Raw genomic sequence first — 18,364 nt, 5'->3', positions numbered from 1 at the left:
AATAATAATGTTTTCAAACAGTAATGTCTTTATACTGAAACACTTTAAAAAGAAACTATTTCATATTGAATATGAAATTCATCATGATTTAAAACATTATTTACAAAAGAAAAAGACAGAAGGAACATACATTGAAACAGTTCATTTGTAGAGAGCTGTCTGGTGAAGGAATAAACACTAAAATCAGTGTGGCTATATATATATATATCGTGTAGTATATATAGGTATTACTAAGTACAAGTTGTTGCTCTAGTGGAACTCCCATCACTATTAGTTGCTATCTTCAAAGCTGCCATTGCTGCTGCATGAATGGAAGCGCATAGTGCTCATGGGATCAGACACATATCCTAAGGGAGAAAGCATAAAACAGTCACAACAAAAAATGTACTAAGCCACATACAGCACAAATCACATTGCTTATATGAACTGCACTCCATCAAATGTGTTCAAAATATGATGTTTTACAATAAAAAAGGAAAAGGGATATGTTGTTTGAGTTAAACCTACCATTTCGGTCAATCGGGGGAAACTGCATATTCTTCCGTAGTTCCTCCAATGATGATCCTTGTGAAGAATGTCGTCCCTCACTAAATTGAAATTAAATAATTAACTCTACATCTACTTAACTTAAACACGAAACATGAATATTATGATGTTAATAGTTTATGTATGAATTGCAGCTGAAAATCAAAACAAGTATTTACACATTTCAAACTATTTCAGTGGTTATTGTAAAAAATATATTTGTATCTTTACCAACCAATAGTACAACAATGACAATATCAATAACATAACTACAATATTATCTAATTCCGCTGATAGGACAGTGCAACAATAACAACATAATATCTGAAGTGCTGCATTGTAAACCCAATTGGTTGGGTCATATTTTGTACAATGACTCCTCCGAACAGTTAAAGATTCATGAGGTTGATTTTGATGCAACGGGATAAACATGTCTGACATCCACAGCTAAATCTAACATGACCTGTGTTTTGGTAACATGATAAACTAGAAGCCAACAACCACTCTCACTTTCTATGCAAGCGGATACAACATTGCTGTCATTTTTGATCCACTGCCAGGGAATTTCTGTCAGTAAGGCACCTTAGCAGTACAGCATAACAACAACCTCTAGTTACTGTGTCCATAGAGACTGTTACCAGGATTTCTATGTCTATTGTTTCTGCACACACACTTGAGCACAGAAGTGCACTCACCCACAGGCGAGACACCAGTGGAGGCCTTTCGTCTTTAGTGAAAATGCCATGCATGTTTTATTGCATTTGGCGGCTTGCTTTCCTTGTTTCCAGGCAACTTCACTCCCAACTCTTGCAATAAAGTATCTGAAGTGTTCTACATGTTTTCTGGTCAAACAATAAACAGTGAGTCTCCTATCACTTGGACAAAGCCCCTGTTTACCACTACAGGCCCAGACATGAGGTCTCAAGGGTTTCTATTCCTGGCCCAGAACACTAAACAAAGTCATGTATGGGTCTCTGAAATGATTAACATTGCCATGATAACACAAAGACCCACAGGTCACCATGCCCTCATAGAGCATAAGTCTTAACCTCCTTCTTTGACTATTCCTGAGACACTCTGGCTGTGTTGTTTAGGCCTGTGTGGAGATTGAAGAGTCTTTAGTACCTCTGTGTCCAGACAGCATAGGCACGGGCATTGAGAGCATACTCTAGCTCAAAACGTGAGCGCAACGCCGCCACGTGACTCCGGCCTGGCCCACCCCTCGCCAGGCAGTCCGAGGAGGAGGAGGGAGACAGGGAGCCACTGCTGTTGCTGGAGGCTGGGGACATGAGCTGTGGAGTGAGGCACACAAACATTCACACACACACACAGATGTACAATTTACAGTATTCTTCAGAATTTTCTAGAAACACACCAGTGATCTAACGCAGAGAAGATACTGTAGTCATCAACTTCTAAAATGTATGCTTTTTCACTGAAGAGTCCCTCTGCCATACTATTTATTTGCATAGTAAGGTCTGGAAGGTCACAGCATACCTCAACATTACACAAGCATTCTTCCAGGTTGGTGACCACTTCAGAGAATTCAGGCCTATCCTGAATCAGATAAACAAAATAACAATTAGCTCCACACACACAAACACCAAAGCACAGCTGTGTTCTCTCTGACTCTGTCAGGTCATTTCTCTCCACCCACATATGAAGCAAAGGTGAACTGTGCTTCAAAGGCTGGCTTCAGATCTGCTTGTGCACTCTCTCTCTCTCTCTCTCTCGCTCTCTCTCGCTCTCTCTCTCTCTCTCTCTCTCTCTCTACTGCGAACAAAGACAGACTCACCATCGGCCTTGTTTAATAATATATAATATATTCTCAAGAGACATGGCATCTGCCTGCTGTTGTCACTCACCAAAACCAAAAAAGGAACACAGCTCTCAACTCTTTGTGCATTATTATCTATTTTTGCTTTTTCTACTTAAAAAAATAAAATAAGATTTGTATATGTTTATTGTATGCACCTTCCTGCCACAGTAAATTATGTGTTTGTGTTAACTTACATGGCAATAAAAAAAAATTCAGAGTTTGAAATGCCCTACTTTTATATTCATAATCTACATTCATTACATATAACCTATACGTGTTTTCTATGGAAAAACAATACTTTTACAAAACCTCTAATTATCTACCTGGACTGCAAGTCTCAAGAAGTTTAAAACAACTATGTACTCTTATACACAAGTCGCATATGAACTATGTGAAGAACCCTCAGAGCCTTGCGATGATGAATGCGTGAGAACCCAATCTCAGAGCTCTGCCTTTGCAGGACCCTGAAAAAAGAACAGGCCTTGACACAGTTTCGGACAGAACAAGAGAATCCGAACATGAAATTATCTGAGCTGGTCCGCGGATAAAAGCACATCCATAATGTCCATAAGCGAATCCATCTTACTGTCAAGAGAGGCAGTTGGTTGGCAACCCTAGCAAACAGACCAGGTTCACCTTGGGAAGTATGGAAAACTGTACCAACATGCATGACTGTCTAATGATGGTTGTAATGAGGGGTTGTAAACATTTTCCATCCATAGGTTTCATCACAAGCCACCACAGGGGGGAGCGACTTGCTTCTATGAGACGTTGATTGTGTGGAGTCATGCGATAGCTTAAGCATTGGGGAATAAGGCTGTTCCGTTCATTAAAGACTCATCCGCCTGAGCTAGCAGCAGACTCAGCATTCACCACAGCCTAAAAATACGCCTCAGGTCAGGTGTTATGCTAATGCTGCCACATCAAATAATGTTGTGGGGATGATTGAGATCTGTGAGATAAGCTTTAAGGTTAAAGGGGTGTGGCACCAACCTCTGGACATACATTCCAGCCTCTCATCAGTAGACCGGATATGGGTTTGGGGATGGAGTAGCCAATAGGAGGCCTGATGTGATGGTAGGCCATGTCTGCTGCTGCGGCAGCTGGTATGAAGAGACAAGAGATAAGTTAATCCAGAACACATCTGTAGTTCAGACACATACAGTAGATATTTACAGATATTCAAAATGACAGCTTCAAAAAATCCATACACAATATTTCATATTAACATATATTTGTCATCTGTTTAAATTTGAATTTAGAATTTATTCAATATGAAACACATAAATATGAAATTTCTAGGACTATTCAAAACCCTGACTGCTGAGGCATGTGTGGTGTGTCTGCATCACTTCAGCACACAATCAGGGGGCCGCAACAGCCTGGTCAGGACCACCGACAGCGGCCCCCCACTCACCTAACACTGCAAGCGCAAGGACCCTGGAGGAGGAGAAAAAGAGCGAGGACGGGTCGGGCAGAGGCTGATGAGGCACACCTGGCCCCAATCACTCCAGATCAGCTCTGCCATGAAAGAACCTGACAGGTGTGTGTGACGAGAACTGGTAAGTGGACTAATTCCTGCACGAGCCCTGAGATTGTAGTCTATCCACAGATTCCACCAGAGTTGCCCAACTGCCCGGACAACACAGACTGTTAGCAACCTCTCTTCTCCCCGAGGGCGCCTGATTACAAACACTGTCGGAGCTCTCCCTAACCTTCCCCGATGCGCTCTCCAATTGAACCTCAGTTTTTAAAGTCCTTGAGTTCTCCAGTCACAGTGTTGTGTCGCTCATTTTGCCGCCACAGTACGTTGATGAAATGTTTAAGTGCATTGACTTCCTGAGGTCTGTGACCCATCAACATCTCCCATATCATGATGTGGTTTTGCGATCTTATTAGTGGTCACTGTCCTAAGATGATGATGCTACAAACACTTTGTATTGTAATGTATCTCAAACTGTTGTATGATGATAAGTAACATGTTGAAATCAATGCTAGACAGAGATGTTCAGCCAAATACTAAACCTGAGGACTTGAAAGTAGATGTACTCCATGTGCATAAGACTTTTTTTCAGAATGTTGTTTTTGGTACATATAGTCATACTGTGTGTAATGCCTGAAGCAACTACAACATACTTCCTCTGATTACTGTCTGGTGCTCAAATATTCTACAATAGTGTTTGTATGTACGGATGTTTTTTTGCATGTGTGTACATACAATACTTGTGCAAATATGAATTCAGGATTTACCAGGTTTGATATGAGCGAAGGGGATCTCTCCAGTGAGAAGCTCCCACAGACACAATGCGTAGCTGAACATGTCGGCCTTGACGGTATAGCGGGTGCACTGGGTGAACACCTCTGGAGCCATCCAACGAAGGTTCTAGAAAGCAACACAGCCAACAGCACGACCCAATTAGTGACACAAAACGCTACGCCTGGCAGAACATGACTTCCTCGTAGAAGCAGTAATAGCTAAACTGATGGTCAAGTGTTCTGTAATGATGTATCAGGATATTGAAACACATTCTTAATCCAATAAAAATCCTTCTAAGTTGAATTTTTCTTGTTAGGCAGGAAAAACGACACAAACCCCCGGCTGCTTGGTCATGTTGTCTTCATCTACAGACAGCAAGAATCGGGATTCTGAGAAGAAAGCGGGTTCATTTTCGACACTTAAATTGCCTGGTTCATTTCATAAACATTGAATAGCTGTACACTGCAATGTCTACTCTGGGTTGTTTATTACATTTCAATATCATTACATCATATACAACGCCCCTGTCAAGCTTCACCTCCAAAATCAGCCACCACAGCATGTCCATCTTCATAAAGCAAAATGTTGTGGCTGAAATAGACAAATGATGCCAATCACTACAGCAATATCACCCCAGCCATTTAGTTATCAGATTACGTGACAGTCCTGGAGGCAGTCCCCACTAACCTGTTGAGGTCCCTGTGTATGATAGGCTGGACAAGGTTGTGCAGGTACTCCATGCCCTTGGCCACGTCAATGGCAATGATGAGCTTAGACTGCAGATCGATGATCCTGTCCGTTGACACAGCATTAGAGGAACAAACACTTGGAAGTGAATCAATGGCCGTCGCCAATCACTGACAGCACTTTATACAGATCAATACGCTCAGTCTACAGACCACACCTACACTCAGTAACACTTCATATGGATCAATAAGGAAGTGGGGAGAAAGAGCGAATAGTGTGGATACACTGCCATGAAAGAAGGACTGAAGTCATACATTATGAGAACAGAGAATAGCAATTTGGGAATCACAGTACAAACAAATGCCTTTCGTCCTGAAACATTTAAGGCAAAACCCCTGGCTGTCTTCTCATTAGATGCTCCATGACCTGACCTGATGTAGTTTAGGGATCTGTATCACTGTCATTGACGGGTTCATTTACGTAAGTATTATAGCGGTGCACATGAATGTGTGTGACAAATCCTCACCTCTTCTGCTCATGTAGCAGGGAGAAAAGGGAACCCCCCGACACATATTGGGTGACAATGGCAAATTTGCTGGGGTCATCAAGACACGCCCCCATAAACTGAATCACACAGGGGTGGTTGAGTCGGCAGAGGATTGAGACCTCACGACAGAACATGTCCACATCTGACTTGGAGCAGTAAGTATTGGCTCGATACCTACATATGAAAAATAGGGTTGAAAGACTCATGGTTCAGTTAATGGGAGACAGAAAAGCGGTGTCGATATATTTACCTTTTGATGGCAACTACCTTGCTCTTGCACTTGCCTCTGTAGACCTTTCCAAATGACCCTGTGAGAGAAGAACATTGAACTATTAATTGTCATGCCTCCATGACAGAAACAAATATTATATTTTTTGAAAAAGTCACATTAAAATAAGAATAAATGTAGTCTGTGTGTGTGTGTGTGTGTGTGTGTGTGTGTGTGTGTGTGTGTGTGTGTGTGTGTGTGTGTGTGTGTGTGTGTGTGAGTGCGTGTGTGAGTGCGTGTGTGTGTATCCACTTATTAGAATGAGTTTTTAGGGTAGTGAGTTTCCCTCGTTTATCCTGAGAACTGGGCATTCTGCAAAGTTAATATTATGCAGGTGTCCTTTTTAGACATTGTTTGGATAAGCATTTCAAAATTTTAAAATAAATGTGCTTTAGGTATAGACTTTCATCTTAATTTGAAGGTAGTTACATCTAAATTGGGTGAACGATGTAGGAATTAAACCCCATATTATATTTGGTCCCCGTAATTATAGGGGCTCAAAAGTAATTGGACAAATAAATTAATTAAATTGTGAGTTTGAATACTTGGTTGCAAATCCTTTGCAGTCAATGACTTCCTGGAGTCTGGAACACATAGACATCACTAGACGCTTGGTTTCTTCCCTGGTGATGTTCTGCCAAGCCTGTACTCCAGCTGCCTTTAGATCCTGCTTGTTTTTGAAGTGTACACCTTTACTTTTGCCTTCAGCAAATGGCATGCTCAATTGGATTCAGGTCAGGTTCTTGCAAAACATTCCACATCTTCTTCGCCTTAAAGTATTGGGTTGTTTTCACAGTATGCTTTGGGTCATTGTCCATCTGCACTGTAAAGCGCCGTCCAATGTGTTTAGAAGCATTTGGCTTACTCTGAGCAGATAGTACTCTGCCCTAAACACTTCAGAATTCATCTTGTTGCTTTTGTCAGCAGTCACGTCATCAATAGGGTGTTATTTAGTGTAGACATTCAATTTCAGGGTAGTTGCATCCAAATTGGGTGTATGGTTTAGGAAAGAATGCTCTGGTGACCTTAGTAACACAACTAAAACAACTGTGGTGGATGACAGAAGAATTATTTGAATTCATTTTGGCATACAGTGCCAAAATGATGACAATTGTGTTACTGTCCAAATATTTATGGACCTAACTGTAGATCAGTGAATTTTGTTACATAAATTAATGTGTTTACTGATGTCAAAACCACCCGCACATAAAAAATTTGCAAAAAACTCTCAACACCAAATCAGCTACGACATTTGTTTAGTTCGTGTTGTTTAAAAACAATTTAAATTTATTTTATGATGTGCAAAGGTGACTAGAATTGATGATGTGGAGGTTGAACAAGTACTTCAGAGATGACAGAGAATTTCAATTGTGATCTGAGAAATATAGGTACCAAAGCCACTGATAAGAACTGTAATCACTAGCTGCATTATGGGCACTGCACTATCTATAAATACAGAAATCTGTCTGTCACCGACATAATTGCGAGCACTGTGCCCTATCTATAATTCCAGGCATCTGTGTGTGTGTGCCCCCAATTTGATCATGGGCACAGTGTACTATCTATAGTTCAAGAAATCTGTATTTGTGTGTTTCACTGCCATCTTAATCACCGACTGCATCATAGGCACTAATTACACAACATCTTTATTTAAAATGTAATTAAATGGATTGATTGAGCTAAAAAATATTTTTAGGATTTTATACTTTTGGATGGTTAAACAGGCACCGGGTCAATTTGAATCGGGAACATAAAAACCTTAAAGTTGAACATAACAGGAGGGTTAATAAAAACCTATTGTGTAGAAAGACATATGGTCTAAACTCCCGACAATACAGCCTCAATTACCTGAGCCTATGATCTCATTGAACTCCAACTCTGAGAGTTGCAGGTGGAAGTTGGATGGGAGGCTGGCCCTGAGGAGAAGAACATCTGCCTTCTCTGAGAAGACAACATTGTCTTTAAGACCTGAATGCACACCAAGTGATCCATTCTCCCCTTAACACATAATTGTTCTGCAGTAGATTTCAAGATAACAGTTGATTTAGCAACAATAAGACTGAGATGACAAGGACTTGATGTTTTGGGAGAGTTCATGCTTCACTCCACTACCTTTGGTCATGCTCTTGATCTTTCCCAGGGGAGATGGGACTGACACGTAGGAGCCATCTAACAGGGATGACAGACACAAACCAAACATGTTGTTGAATCTACTGTTAGGGCCCCTCCTCTCCAACCTTTAAATGTAGAAAGGGATAGACAGCACCAGTGGCTATAGCCTAGAATCCTTTACCCCCTCCTGGCTGAGAATACTCATTGCAGGGAGAGTCATCTTGGGGGCGTTTGTAATGTTTGAGCAGAGTCACTATGGCATCATGACCTGAATTACAAGAACACACAGAATAACACAAGGGTCATAGAAACGTCTGCTTCAGCGTCCCTCAAGTACCGAATCAAAACACTGTGCAAGTTTCCATTGGCCAGGCCCAGCTGTTAGTGACGGTGTCTGACCTTTCTCGTAGGCCCACATGAGGCAGGTCTGTTCGTCCTTCTCCCCGCTGGACCTGCTGGGGTCGCAGGCCACCAGGTTCATGTCTGCCCCACTGTCCAATAGGAATTGCACCAGGCGAATGTGGCCGTGGAAACAAGCGCCGTGCAGGCCTAAGTGGAACGAGGTGCAAGGCTGATGAAGGGGCAAACTGTTGACTCATGAGATGACGTGGTCATCATTTTTGCTTGTTTGGCTATCGGGAGAGTACACATGCATCATAAGGGTCAAAGGTTATCCACCATGGATAAATTGAACCCAGTCTCTCATCCAGCGTTTCCAGGTCTCTCATCTGTGTAGATCTTAATGAGTGATTTGTGTTGCTTTCAATGTGTCCCGATGGGAAATGCAAATAAAGGTATTTTTTCACCTGTGTGTCCGTCTCTGCCTTGGTGGTTAATACTCAAGGCATTCTGGCTGAGCAGGAACTTGACCATCTCCAGGCTTTTACCATAGGTGCAGGCGCTGTGGGTCACAGGCAAACACTCACATGACCTCAGAGCGAAGGCCATGCACGGGGAGGTTAAATGCCAATTCTGTAACAGGGTTTACCTGTGAAAGGCAGTCTCACTGAAGATGTTCTCTTTGGACAGGCTCTCCATACCGGACAGCTGAACAATCTCCTTCACCACTTCAGACTTGCCATTGTAGCAGGCTCTGACGGCACAGTAGATAAAAGTTACAGTGGAGACAAACTGTACCATGCAGAAATCTTCTACCATGTGGATAGCTTCTATCTACATTTGCACCTCTCAGACTGTATTGACCCCAGAGCCCACTCAACTCACGTAAACTAATCCCCAATCTGTTTGACCTCACAAACAGTGTGACTAATGATCGATTCATTTGTTGAATAAAAATGTGTCAACTCACAGATGGAGCGGTGTGTCGCCATAGATGTTGACTGAGTGTGGCTGCAGCTCGAGGTTACTCTGCAGAAGGAAGTGCACCACCTCCTGGTGGCCAAAACGTGCACAGAAGTGCAGAGGGACGTGGTCCTCATTATCCTGGGCATTCACTTTGATGTTTGAGGAGGAAGAGGAGGATGAGGAACTAGTTATTTGGCTGCTACATCCAATGAGGCACTATTATAAATACTATCACATTAAGTGATGAGTTGTGATTCCCCCATGTCAGGCTTGGTCTTCCCTACCCTAACTCTCACCGTCAGTCTTGCTTCCCTCCCCCAAGAGCAGTTTGACGATGCCAAGGAAGCCCTTGGCTGCGGCCAGGTGAAGTGGCCTGTCTCCGACCTCCCCACTCACGTTCACATCTGCTCCAAACTTCAGCAACAACTTCGCCACCTGAAACAGTTAAAGCAGGGTTGAAACCTCTCCGTAGTCTTGGTCTTGAAAAAAGAGATAGCGTGCTTGAATGCTTTTATAATGGTCTTCAAAACGGGCCAAATAGATAGTGATGTTCATCAATTCAGGTAATTGGGACAAAAGTCAAATTTACCTGCTCATGTCCATAGTAAGCTGCTATGTGCAGGGGTGTAAAGAACACAGCATCCTGAACATTGACATAGGCTCCATGCTGGAGAAGTATATCCACAGCCTAAACAGTGAGAGTGTCATTACAGCCACAGCCCAAAGTGTGTGATAAAAATTTCATTACATTTAAAAAAAAAAAATGTGCATCAACAGCTGCATGGAATTTTATTCTTGTGCCTGGAAGAGGGCGGTGCCCACCTCATGGTGCCCAGCTACAGTAGCTATGTGCAGGGCAGTGAGGGCTCCATAGCCAACCTGCTGAATGTCTGCCCCTCCATGGAGTAAGGCAGTCACTAGCTCTGCATTGTCCTGGGAGAGAACACAGCTGGGGCTGAAACACGAGTATTGTTGGGACACAATACACCACAAATTGAGCTTTATTGATGCAGCTCTATCTCCACCGTGTGGGGAGATAGAGAATGCTCACCTTACCAAAAGTCAAACAAGAATAGAAAAACCAATTCATTGATTTGAACGGAGTCTGACATTATTATGAAGGCTTTCAGTTCTGAAGGTGAATGTCCTTCTTGACTTTCTCACCTTAAAGGAAGCAAAGTGTAGGGCAGTGAATCCATTCCTGGAGAGTCTAGATGGACGTAGACCCTTCAGCATGAGGGTCCTGATATGAGCTTTGTTTCCTGGTTGTTAAGATACATGGGATAATGTAGCACCACACCTCTAAATCTAAATATAACAAGAAGGCTTAGGTCCAAAGTACAGTACACACAGTGTAATGTTTTGCTAAAGGGTTATTATTAGAAAGGTAACTTGGTACGTACCACCACATATGCAGCAGAGATGTAGAAGGGACAGCCCAGTCTCTGTACGGTAATTCAAATTCACCTTCTGGAAAGCCTCATCAGAGCTGAGACAAATTAGAAAAACTTCTTTAGCTTTCATGTGTTTTACGTTACAAAATCCACAACTTACATTTAGAAATGTGATGATTGGAAGTGAAACGTATTTATGACAAGAGGCAGATATAAAACATCAAACTAATAAACACAACTATTCTTCCCTGGATAGTTTATAGTTTCTTACCTGAACACGTATTTGAGCTCTGTGAGTTCAGTTTCTTTGATATGTATGTCATCCTCCAGCCTCTCAATGATCACAGAGTAGGACTCACTCACCTTCTTCTTCCACTCATCTTCATAGGCAGGATGGGTGAAGGTTAGCCGTGTAAACATATTATACACGTCCCAGCATAACATTTAGCACAGAATGTTGAATGTGTTGCACATCAATGCATTATCAAATACGTATAATACGTGCCATTGTAAAGCTTCTATTGTTTCCACTTTCCATGAACACTTGTTCATGCCTGAATGTTACTGTATATTTTGCTTCAGAATAGTATATGTTGAAGTCAATTTAGTCAATAAAATAAAAAAAAACCAATAGCAAACGATTCGATAAACATGGCAGCAAAAGCTCATGGACTTACATTTTTATGTACATTTTTCATGCCTGTTGACAGAACAGGTCCTTATATAGAAGTCAAAAGATAACGAAGTACTCAAGCATCCACAAACATAGACACCGTGCTATTACCTGTACACGTCTGAGTCGGTCGTGATTTATAATTTCCCATTGAACTTGTTCTTTTCTAATGTTCTATATTTGGTGAACAGGAGTGGAAAAGCAGTAACACCCTGTCTCTGTCACAATAGCAAAGGGCCAGATAAAGGGGGATTGTGGGCTAAAAATAAACTTCTCTCATTGGAATGTCAGACAACTATGACAACTGATCCCCTCTGTATTTGTGTGTGTGATACGAATATGAGCCTTTTTTTAAACAGCATTGGTTACTTACTTTCCAGGTTTTGCCTTTGGGTGGCATGACTGTTCTTTAAGTGCAAATGTGACACAACCTCTATATTCAGGGGGGATATCGGCATACCATAATGGCCTTGATGTGTCAGGAAATAGCTAAACGTTGGCATAACTCAGCGAACAACCCTACTCACAATAGGGCATCAGTTGAATGCAGTAACGATCAGTGTAAGTGGACTAACAAGAAAACTGAACTTGAAAAGGACAATAAAGAGTACATACACATATTTTCATAAATTATATTTCATTTATATTTTAATCTCAGGTTACCCAACATTTATACTGTACAAATTACACACATTATCACATACAAATTACTAAATGTCAAATGTATCTATTTACATTTAGTCATTTAGCAGACGCTCTTATCCAGAGCGACTTACAGTAAGTACAGGGACATTCCCCCCAAGGCAAGTAGGGTGAAGTGCCTTGCCCAAGGACACAACGTCAGTTGGCATGACCGGGAATCGAACTGGCAACCTTCGGATTACTAGCCCGATTCCCTCAGCGCTCAGCCACCTGACTCCCTATGTAGTGTATGTCATAATTACATGGTTGAAATTGCACCATTTCTATATTTCACTTACGAAATCTTACACACTCAATCCCATCAATTACGCGCAAATATGTCTCAATCATAAGTTAACATGATGATACTCAACAGACAAAAGTCCAGCTGTGACCTTACATTCAGTTACATTTATTCTGCATTATGTCCTCGTACAGTCCTTCTCTAAAGGAGAGCATCTCCTCCAGGTTCTTACACTGAAGGGCCTCCTCCATGGATGTCAGTTTGGTGTCTGAGGGAAGCTTGATGGTAGAGTTCCCGAGCAGTGCCTGCACCATCTCCAGAGTCATGTTGAATGAAGTACGCAGGTCTGGACACACAGGGAACAGACAGGCGTTCCATAGCCTACAGCTTGACATGCTACCCGAGAAATGCAGGACTTCATTATCCAGACTCCAACAGGCTAGACACTTCACAAGACTCACCCTGAACAGACTCAGCTTCTCAATGTGGGAAGGGGCTTCCACGCTCTGTTTGAGGTTGTCTTCAATACCAAAGGCGACTGTAGCAAAGCCTTTCTGGCCTTCGCGGTTCACACACAGCGAGTGCATGAAGACCCCCTCGGGGATGGACAGGCTTGAGTTGACCCAGCAGCCACTGAGGATGGAGCCTCCACCCACCTTCACATTGGCCTCAAGCCTACAGTACTCTACCACGGACCGCGGGGACACAGAGCAGCTGGGACCTAAGACGCTGTGCATGACACAGCAGATTGTGGGCCTCTCATAGGTTTCATATGGACAAACACTGAAGGCAGAGGAGAGAAGGCCCAGCTCACTTCTCAAGCTCAGGTCCTCTGTAAAGTGAAAGAGGTATTCGGTGGTGGTGCCAATGTGGTAGAATTTGGAGTTGTTGAGGAGGATGACATTGAGTGGAGTTCCCCTGAGATGGTGGAAAATCGTCTGGCGAATCTTGACTAGGCTTGTTTCCCGTTTGGTGACGTTGGTGGTATTGTTGGTATAGTCAATGGTAGCATCGGGGCCCAGAGCCTGAAGAAAGTCCCCATACGCATCTATCTCACAGTTTAAAGGTCCTATCTCTCGCAGTAAGCCAAGCAGGGCCATTGTAGTAGCATTGTCTACATAATATGTACTGTCTGTGTACACAAACTCAGAATCCCTTGTAAATGCACAGCCACTGTGACTCTTGCAAACAGCACCACTGTCACGCATCTTGTCAATACTGGGCTTGTGTAGAAACTGGAGGCAGGACTGGTTTTGCATCTCAGAGATTCCAGACTCCTCGTTAGACTGCAAAACAAACACTCCATGTGTTGTTCCAATGGAGAGAGGAGAGGGATGGGCTAAAGCAGTGAAGCCAGGCCTTTCAAACTTGATATTCTCGTTCTCTGCTATGCTGTAGAGCTCTATGTCATCAGCACAGGTCACCAACACACCAGGCCTCATGTGTGAGGGGAAATCCACATACATGGCTAGTTTGAGCTCCAGCATCTGGTACAGTGGGTCACCCAGGGGCAGTGCTGTGAAGATCTTCCCCAGGGCACTAGCATTGGGCAGACGCTGGCTGAAACCTCCTTGGGAAATGTAAGGCAATTTGAGAACAACCAAGGTTATATATAGGCAACAAATTATTGACAATTATAAGTATTTAATTATTTACAACAGCCAATGTTTCACTAATAAGTAAGTAAAATATTATTATGACAAAAAGCTTTACCAGCATGGATCAGTATCACCCTAAAGCTGCCAAGAGCCTTCCCATATATCTCATCCAACTGCATGAGTGAGTACAGGGTTGAACCTCCATTTCCTAGGAATAATCATTCAATCACTTAGTCTACACAACACTTGATGCAGTAATTTTAGCTATTTAGGAAAGGTTTATCACATTTGCTCACCTATTTTAGATCCAGGAGGATCTGAGAACACGTGATATTGTGTGCCAAGTGGCAGCTCTTTTCTTCCAAGTTTACCAGTTATCTGAAGCTCATATGCTGCTTTCTGATGCTCATCCATAGACGTTATCACCACCAGATCCCAAAATTCTCCATTTTGCACTTCTTTCCCTGTAAGTACATACGTTTGAACTAAGTTGAAAAAAAAAAACACGTTGTATTTCGGCAGGTTTGTATAGTAGCTTAGGACTTACCACGTAATGCATTGAATTTTCTCCGTTTTTCTTTTGTTGCATTTTGCAATTTTTGACTCTTCAGTTCATTCATTTTCCTGCCTCAGAATTGCTCTATATCCCTAACATGTAAATACATTCGTTTCCCAGACTTTCTAAACACTTTCACCTTAAAGTACAAATGTAGCACTGACTCTTGTTAAGGTTAAATAACTGTTAGCCATTGCTGATAATTTTTTTTTACTTGTCTGTGCTGCCAGTTCCTTGTTCTCAGACACTTCCGGGTTTAGTCACATGATTAAATGGGATCGTTCCATTGAAGGAGTTCAGAAGTGATATTGTATCATATTTTACAATATAGCGAACGTGTAACCAGAAAGTATGCAACATTGCTGTTAAATAAACTACCTGTAAGATTAATGCATTTTTCAGAATAATTATGAGAATATACGATTTAGTGAACGTGACTTGTAGTCATGACAACAACACGCTTGTAATCATTAGGACAGCTTCCACGTGAGTATAAGCTCACTCATTTTTCTAATTCGGACAGAATGATATTTTCTTCTGTCTTTTCGAATCTCTTGAAATGAAGATGTTAATTTTTATTTACAGTATATTTTGTAGTAATCAATTTGTGAATTGCCTTTTCCATAGAGAAAATGTGAAGACTCTTTCCAAATAAGAAGACATGAATTCAGTTCATGCCCAGAAAGCTTACCTGGTGACATGCTCAGAATCCTTTATATTGAGCCATGGGCAAGGTTTGGATCAGGAAGAGAGGCAAACTGATATTCAGCATATAGTTGTAGTCAGATTGAATCATTTACTTTTAAGGGATGTAGAAAACATTGAATGCTGCAAGTCATTGAAGATCTGCATACTGGCAGACAACTTCATAAGCAATATTGATTCTCTAATTGAATGTGTGCATTTAGTAAAGTTGGATCTGAGGGGAAATCAGGTAAGGACATGGCAATAATTATAACAATTACAATTCAAGAGATTGTATAACACAACAGTATTTTTTCCCCTCTTTGATTTAAGTTTGTCTATAATGTTAGCCAATAATTACAGCCATACAATGTTTCTTTCAGATAACCCAACTTCCCAATGGAGTGTTTTGGGACAGTTTGAAAAGACTACAGCTTCTTTATCTCCATGACAACAATGTGGCCACCAGGAAGAATATTCAAGGATTGGCCAATTGCCAGAACCTCACAGCCTTAACCCTTTACGATACTCCTCTCAGCTTAAAGGCAAACTATAGACACTGCATTGTCAACAGCATATGGTCACTCAAGGCTCTTGATAACTATGTGATATCTGACGAGGAGATCATTGAGAATTGGTGTCTCCCCTTCAGATTCAAATCTCTGAATCCTCACTTTTACTTGAACACTGGGTCATCCTCTCAGACGGTTTGTACCCATATTGTCACTGCACTCTTATATGCAGTGGAATGTCTAATGTCTGTTCTATCATTTGTTCACGTAACTCCTTTGATAACCTCCTTGTATCTCACCCCATAAAGGAATCCTATCGAAGTGAAATGCAAACAATTCATAACATAATATCAGCGATTAACAGGATCCAGTCACTTCACTCCCCAACATTGATTATTCAGCGATATATTCGGGGTTATCTGACCAGGAAAAGGTTAAGGTAAGTAATTAACTTAATGGCAAATGTCCTACTCTCTGCGTTTATGTGCTAACCGTAACATGTAATTTCAGTCAAATCTTGTTTGTTGCAGATCGCCATCTGCCACAGTGGTACTGTGTCGAGGGAAGATCAGAATCCAATCCATCGACTCAGCAGAGACCACTTGTGAAGTCAAAGTGAGATCTAAAGCAAACCGAGGTGAACACTGGGTCAAAGAATGTCACATTGACAAGCAGATGCAGGTATGAACCACTCCACAGTCACAGCCTCACCTAATTTACATTATATTTAGCTCTTAGGAATGCCCTCATAGTGCTCAGGTTGCCGACACATGGATACAGTCGGGACATCTGTTTTAAGATAAACTATAAAAATGTGAAACAATAATTAAACTTAAAAACAAAATAATAATTTGAGGATTTTATTCCCAGATGCAAAAGGAGGGTGATATGAAAATCAAGAGATTGAATGTGAACCTGAAAAGACTGACGACAAGTCCAGAGGTATAACAAAATGGTGTGTGTACTCGGTACACCATAGATAACACAAATAGGCTTAAACCTTTTTTTTTTCTTACAGGATTTTCATGAGGAAACAAGTTTTGCATCACAACAGTTTAGAAAAAAGGACTTGTGCCCTCTATACAACAGCCTGCAGCAAAGCAAAATAATCAAGCCTACAAGGATTAAACATGTTGAAGGAAAAGGTCATTTAAGTTATTTGAGAGACAACTCTAACAGAAGTACAAATGTTTTTAATATATGATTTTGCTTTCCCTCACCGATCAGGCCTATTAGGACAGGAGCCATGTTTCCAAGGAGAGCTTGGGAATTGGAGTTTCTGGGTGCATGGCTTCAAGGCCAGGTTCCACCAATGTGAGCAAGGCAGTGACATGCTCAACGCCCGTCACCAGGCCGGACAGGACATCCGGAGGTCAATCCATCTCTTCCATTCCCAGCACAGTGAGCCGCCCATACGCCCCCACCCACGGCCCTCATTCGTCACCGCTGAGCAGAGGCTAATGGGCCGCTGCCATGGCTCCATCAGCTTTGCCCCCTTCCAGGTCATAGAGCGCGCCTATGAGATGAGGGAGCGGACCGAGGCTCTAAGAAAACGGGCAGAACACGTCATCCAGTGCCAGTCGAGGAGGGAGGGCGCCAGAGACTACCGTCTCTACTTCCTGGATTCACTAAGGACGAAGGTCCTCCAGCAGAAGGAAAATGAGCAAGCACAGATGGAGGGTGCTCTAAACCATCTGAAGGCATGCCAGGACAGAGAGATACAGGCTGTCAGACAAAAGCACGCAGGCTTCATCGAGGAGAAGCGTAGACGGGCATCGGAGTGGGCACTGGTAACGACCTTCAATGGGCAGCACACCTCGCTGGCCAGGGTGATCAATAAGAATAATATGCGGCAGAGGCAACATGATAAGCGACAGGAGAAGCGAGTTCAGGTGGACAGTAAAAAGATGCAGGCCCAGTCCAAGAAGAAACTCATCCAGGAAAACCAGGAGGACAGGTACAGAGCCACATAGGCAACCAGAGGTTTAGAGCAGATAGTCTTTGGCTCTCGCTTTCTAATTGTTCTTTAAACACAACCATTTATTCATTTAGCAGACACTTTTATCCAAAGCGCCTTCCAAGAGAGAGCTTTACAAAAAGTGCACAGGTCAATGATCATAAACAACGAGATTAAAAACATTGTGGGTAGCCAAAACATGAGTGATACATCACAATACATTGTGATAAGCAAATATGTGCCAATGGGATAAGAGCATACATAAGAGCATGTAGTTACAACGTTTCAATGCTCTAAACTAGAGAAAAGTTTTTGTTTGGTTTTGTAGGAAGAGGTCTGTGAAGGATGCAGCCATCACTTCCCGTGTGAACAGAGACACACATCTGGCTATCAAGCACAACCACCGGCTCCTCCAGGCCCAGGCCAGAGTGGCCAGTGTAAAGACAAAGCATTACAAGAGGGTCTTGCAGCCTTTGCCAGTCAATCCATCTTTATAGCATCCTCCCTCTTCTGCACTTCCTCTCATAGGTTCATTTAACTTATTT

General features: G+C 42.2%; 3 protein-coding genes across 4 annotated transcripts; 1 reads left to right on the top strand and 2 right to left on the bottom strand.

Annotated features, from left to right (window-relative positions):
• Positions 1–8: 8 nt before the first annotated feature.
• On the bottom strand, positions 9–11,819 carry tnni3k (TNNI3 interacting kinase). Its single transcript, XM_062452460.1, has 25 exons — positions 11,699–11,819; positions 11,186–11,294; positions 10,924–11,009; positions 10,685–10,782; positions 10,343–10,453; positions 10,110–10,208; positions 9,817–9,955; positions 9,525–9,669; positions 9,204–9,308; positions 9,022–9,116; positions 8,615–8,764; positions 8,397–8,483; positions 8,216–8,272; positions 7,952–8,044; positions 6,086–6,143; positions 5,815–6,009; positions 5,289–5,393; positions 5,140–5,192; positions 4,938–4,990; positions 4,595–4,727; positions 3,338–3,447; positions 2,023–2,082; positions 1,651–1,817; positions 508–587; positions 9–347 (listed from the first exon to the last, which is right to left on the bottom strand). Exons 1-25 carry the CDS (start codon positions 11,736–11,738, stop codon positions 271–273), a joined length of 2,505 nt encoding a protein of 834 aa, XP_062308444.1. The 5' UTR covers positions 11,739–11,819; the 3' UTR covers positions 9–270.
• Positions 11,820–12,246: 427 nt separating this feature from the next.
• On the bottom strand, positions 12,247–15,059 carry fpgt (fucose-1-phosphate guanylyltransferase). Its single transcript, XM_062452463.1, has 4 exons — positions 14,658–15,059; positions 14,407–14,574; positions 14,226–14,318; positions 12,247–14,082 (listed from the first exon to the last, which is right to left on the bottom strand). Exons 1-4 carry the CDS (start codon positions 14,728–14,730, stop codon positions 12,671–12,673), a joined length of 1,746 nt encoding a protein of 581 aa, XP_062308447.1. The 5' UTR covers positions 14,731–15,059; the 3' UTR covers positions 12,247–12,670.
• Positions 13,980–18,348, top strand: lrriq3 (leucine rich repeats and IQ motif containing 3). 2 transcript variants are annotated; one of them, XM_062452461.1, is made up of 12 exons: positions 13,980–14,092; positions 14,220–14,291; positions 14,416–14,576; positions 15,069–15,152; positions 15,294–15,600; positions 15,734–16,057; positions 16,171–16,301; positions 16,393–16,543; positions 16,733–16,804; positions 16,881–17,007; positions 17,090–17,819; positions 18,148–18,348. In XM_062452461.1, exons 5-12 carry the CDS (start codon positions 15,328–15,330, stop codon positions 18,314–18,316), a joined length of 1,977 nt encoding a protein of 658 aa, XP_062308445.1. In that variant the 5' UTR covers positions 13,980–14,092; positions 14,220–14,291; positions 14,416–14,576; positions 15,069–15,152; positions 15,294–15,327; the 3' UTR covers positions 18,317–18,348. The 2 variants fall into 2 exon arrangements, with proteins under 2 accessions (XP_062308445.1, XP_062308446.1); XM_062452462.1 differs by lacking the exon at positions 15,069–15,152 and having other exon boundaries at positions 14,047–14,291.
• Positions 18,349–18,364: the final 16 nt, after the last annotated feature.

Source organism: Osmerus eperlanus, chromosome 26 (genome assembly GCF_963692335.1).
Source record: "Osmerus eperlanus chromosome 26, fOsmEpe2.1, whole genome shotgun sequence".
Taxonomy (NCBI): Eukaryota; Metazoa; Chordata; class Actinopteri; order Osmeriformes; family Osmeridae; genus Osmerus; species Osmerus eperlanus.
This window is presented reverse-complemented; position numbering and strand designations above follow the sequence as displayed.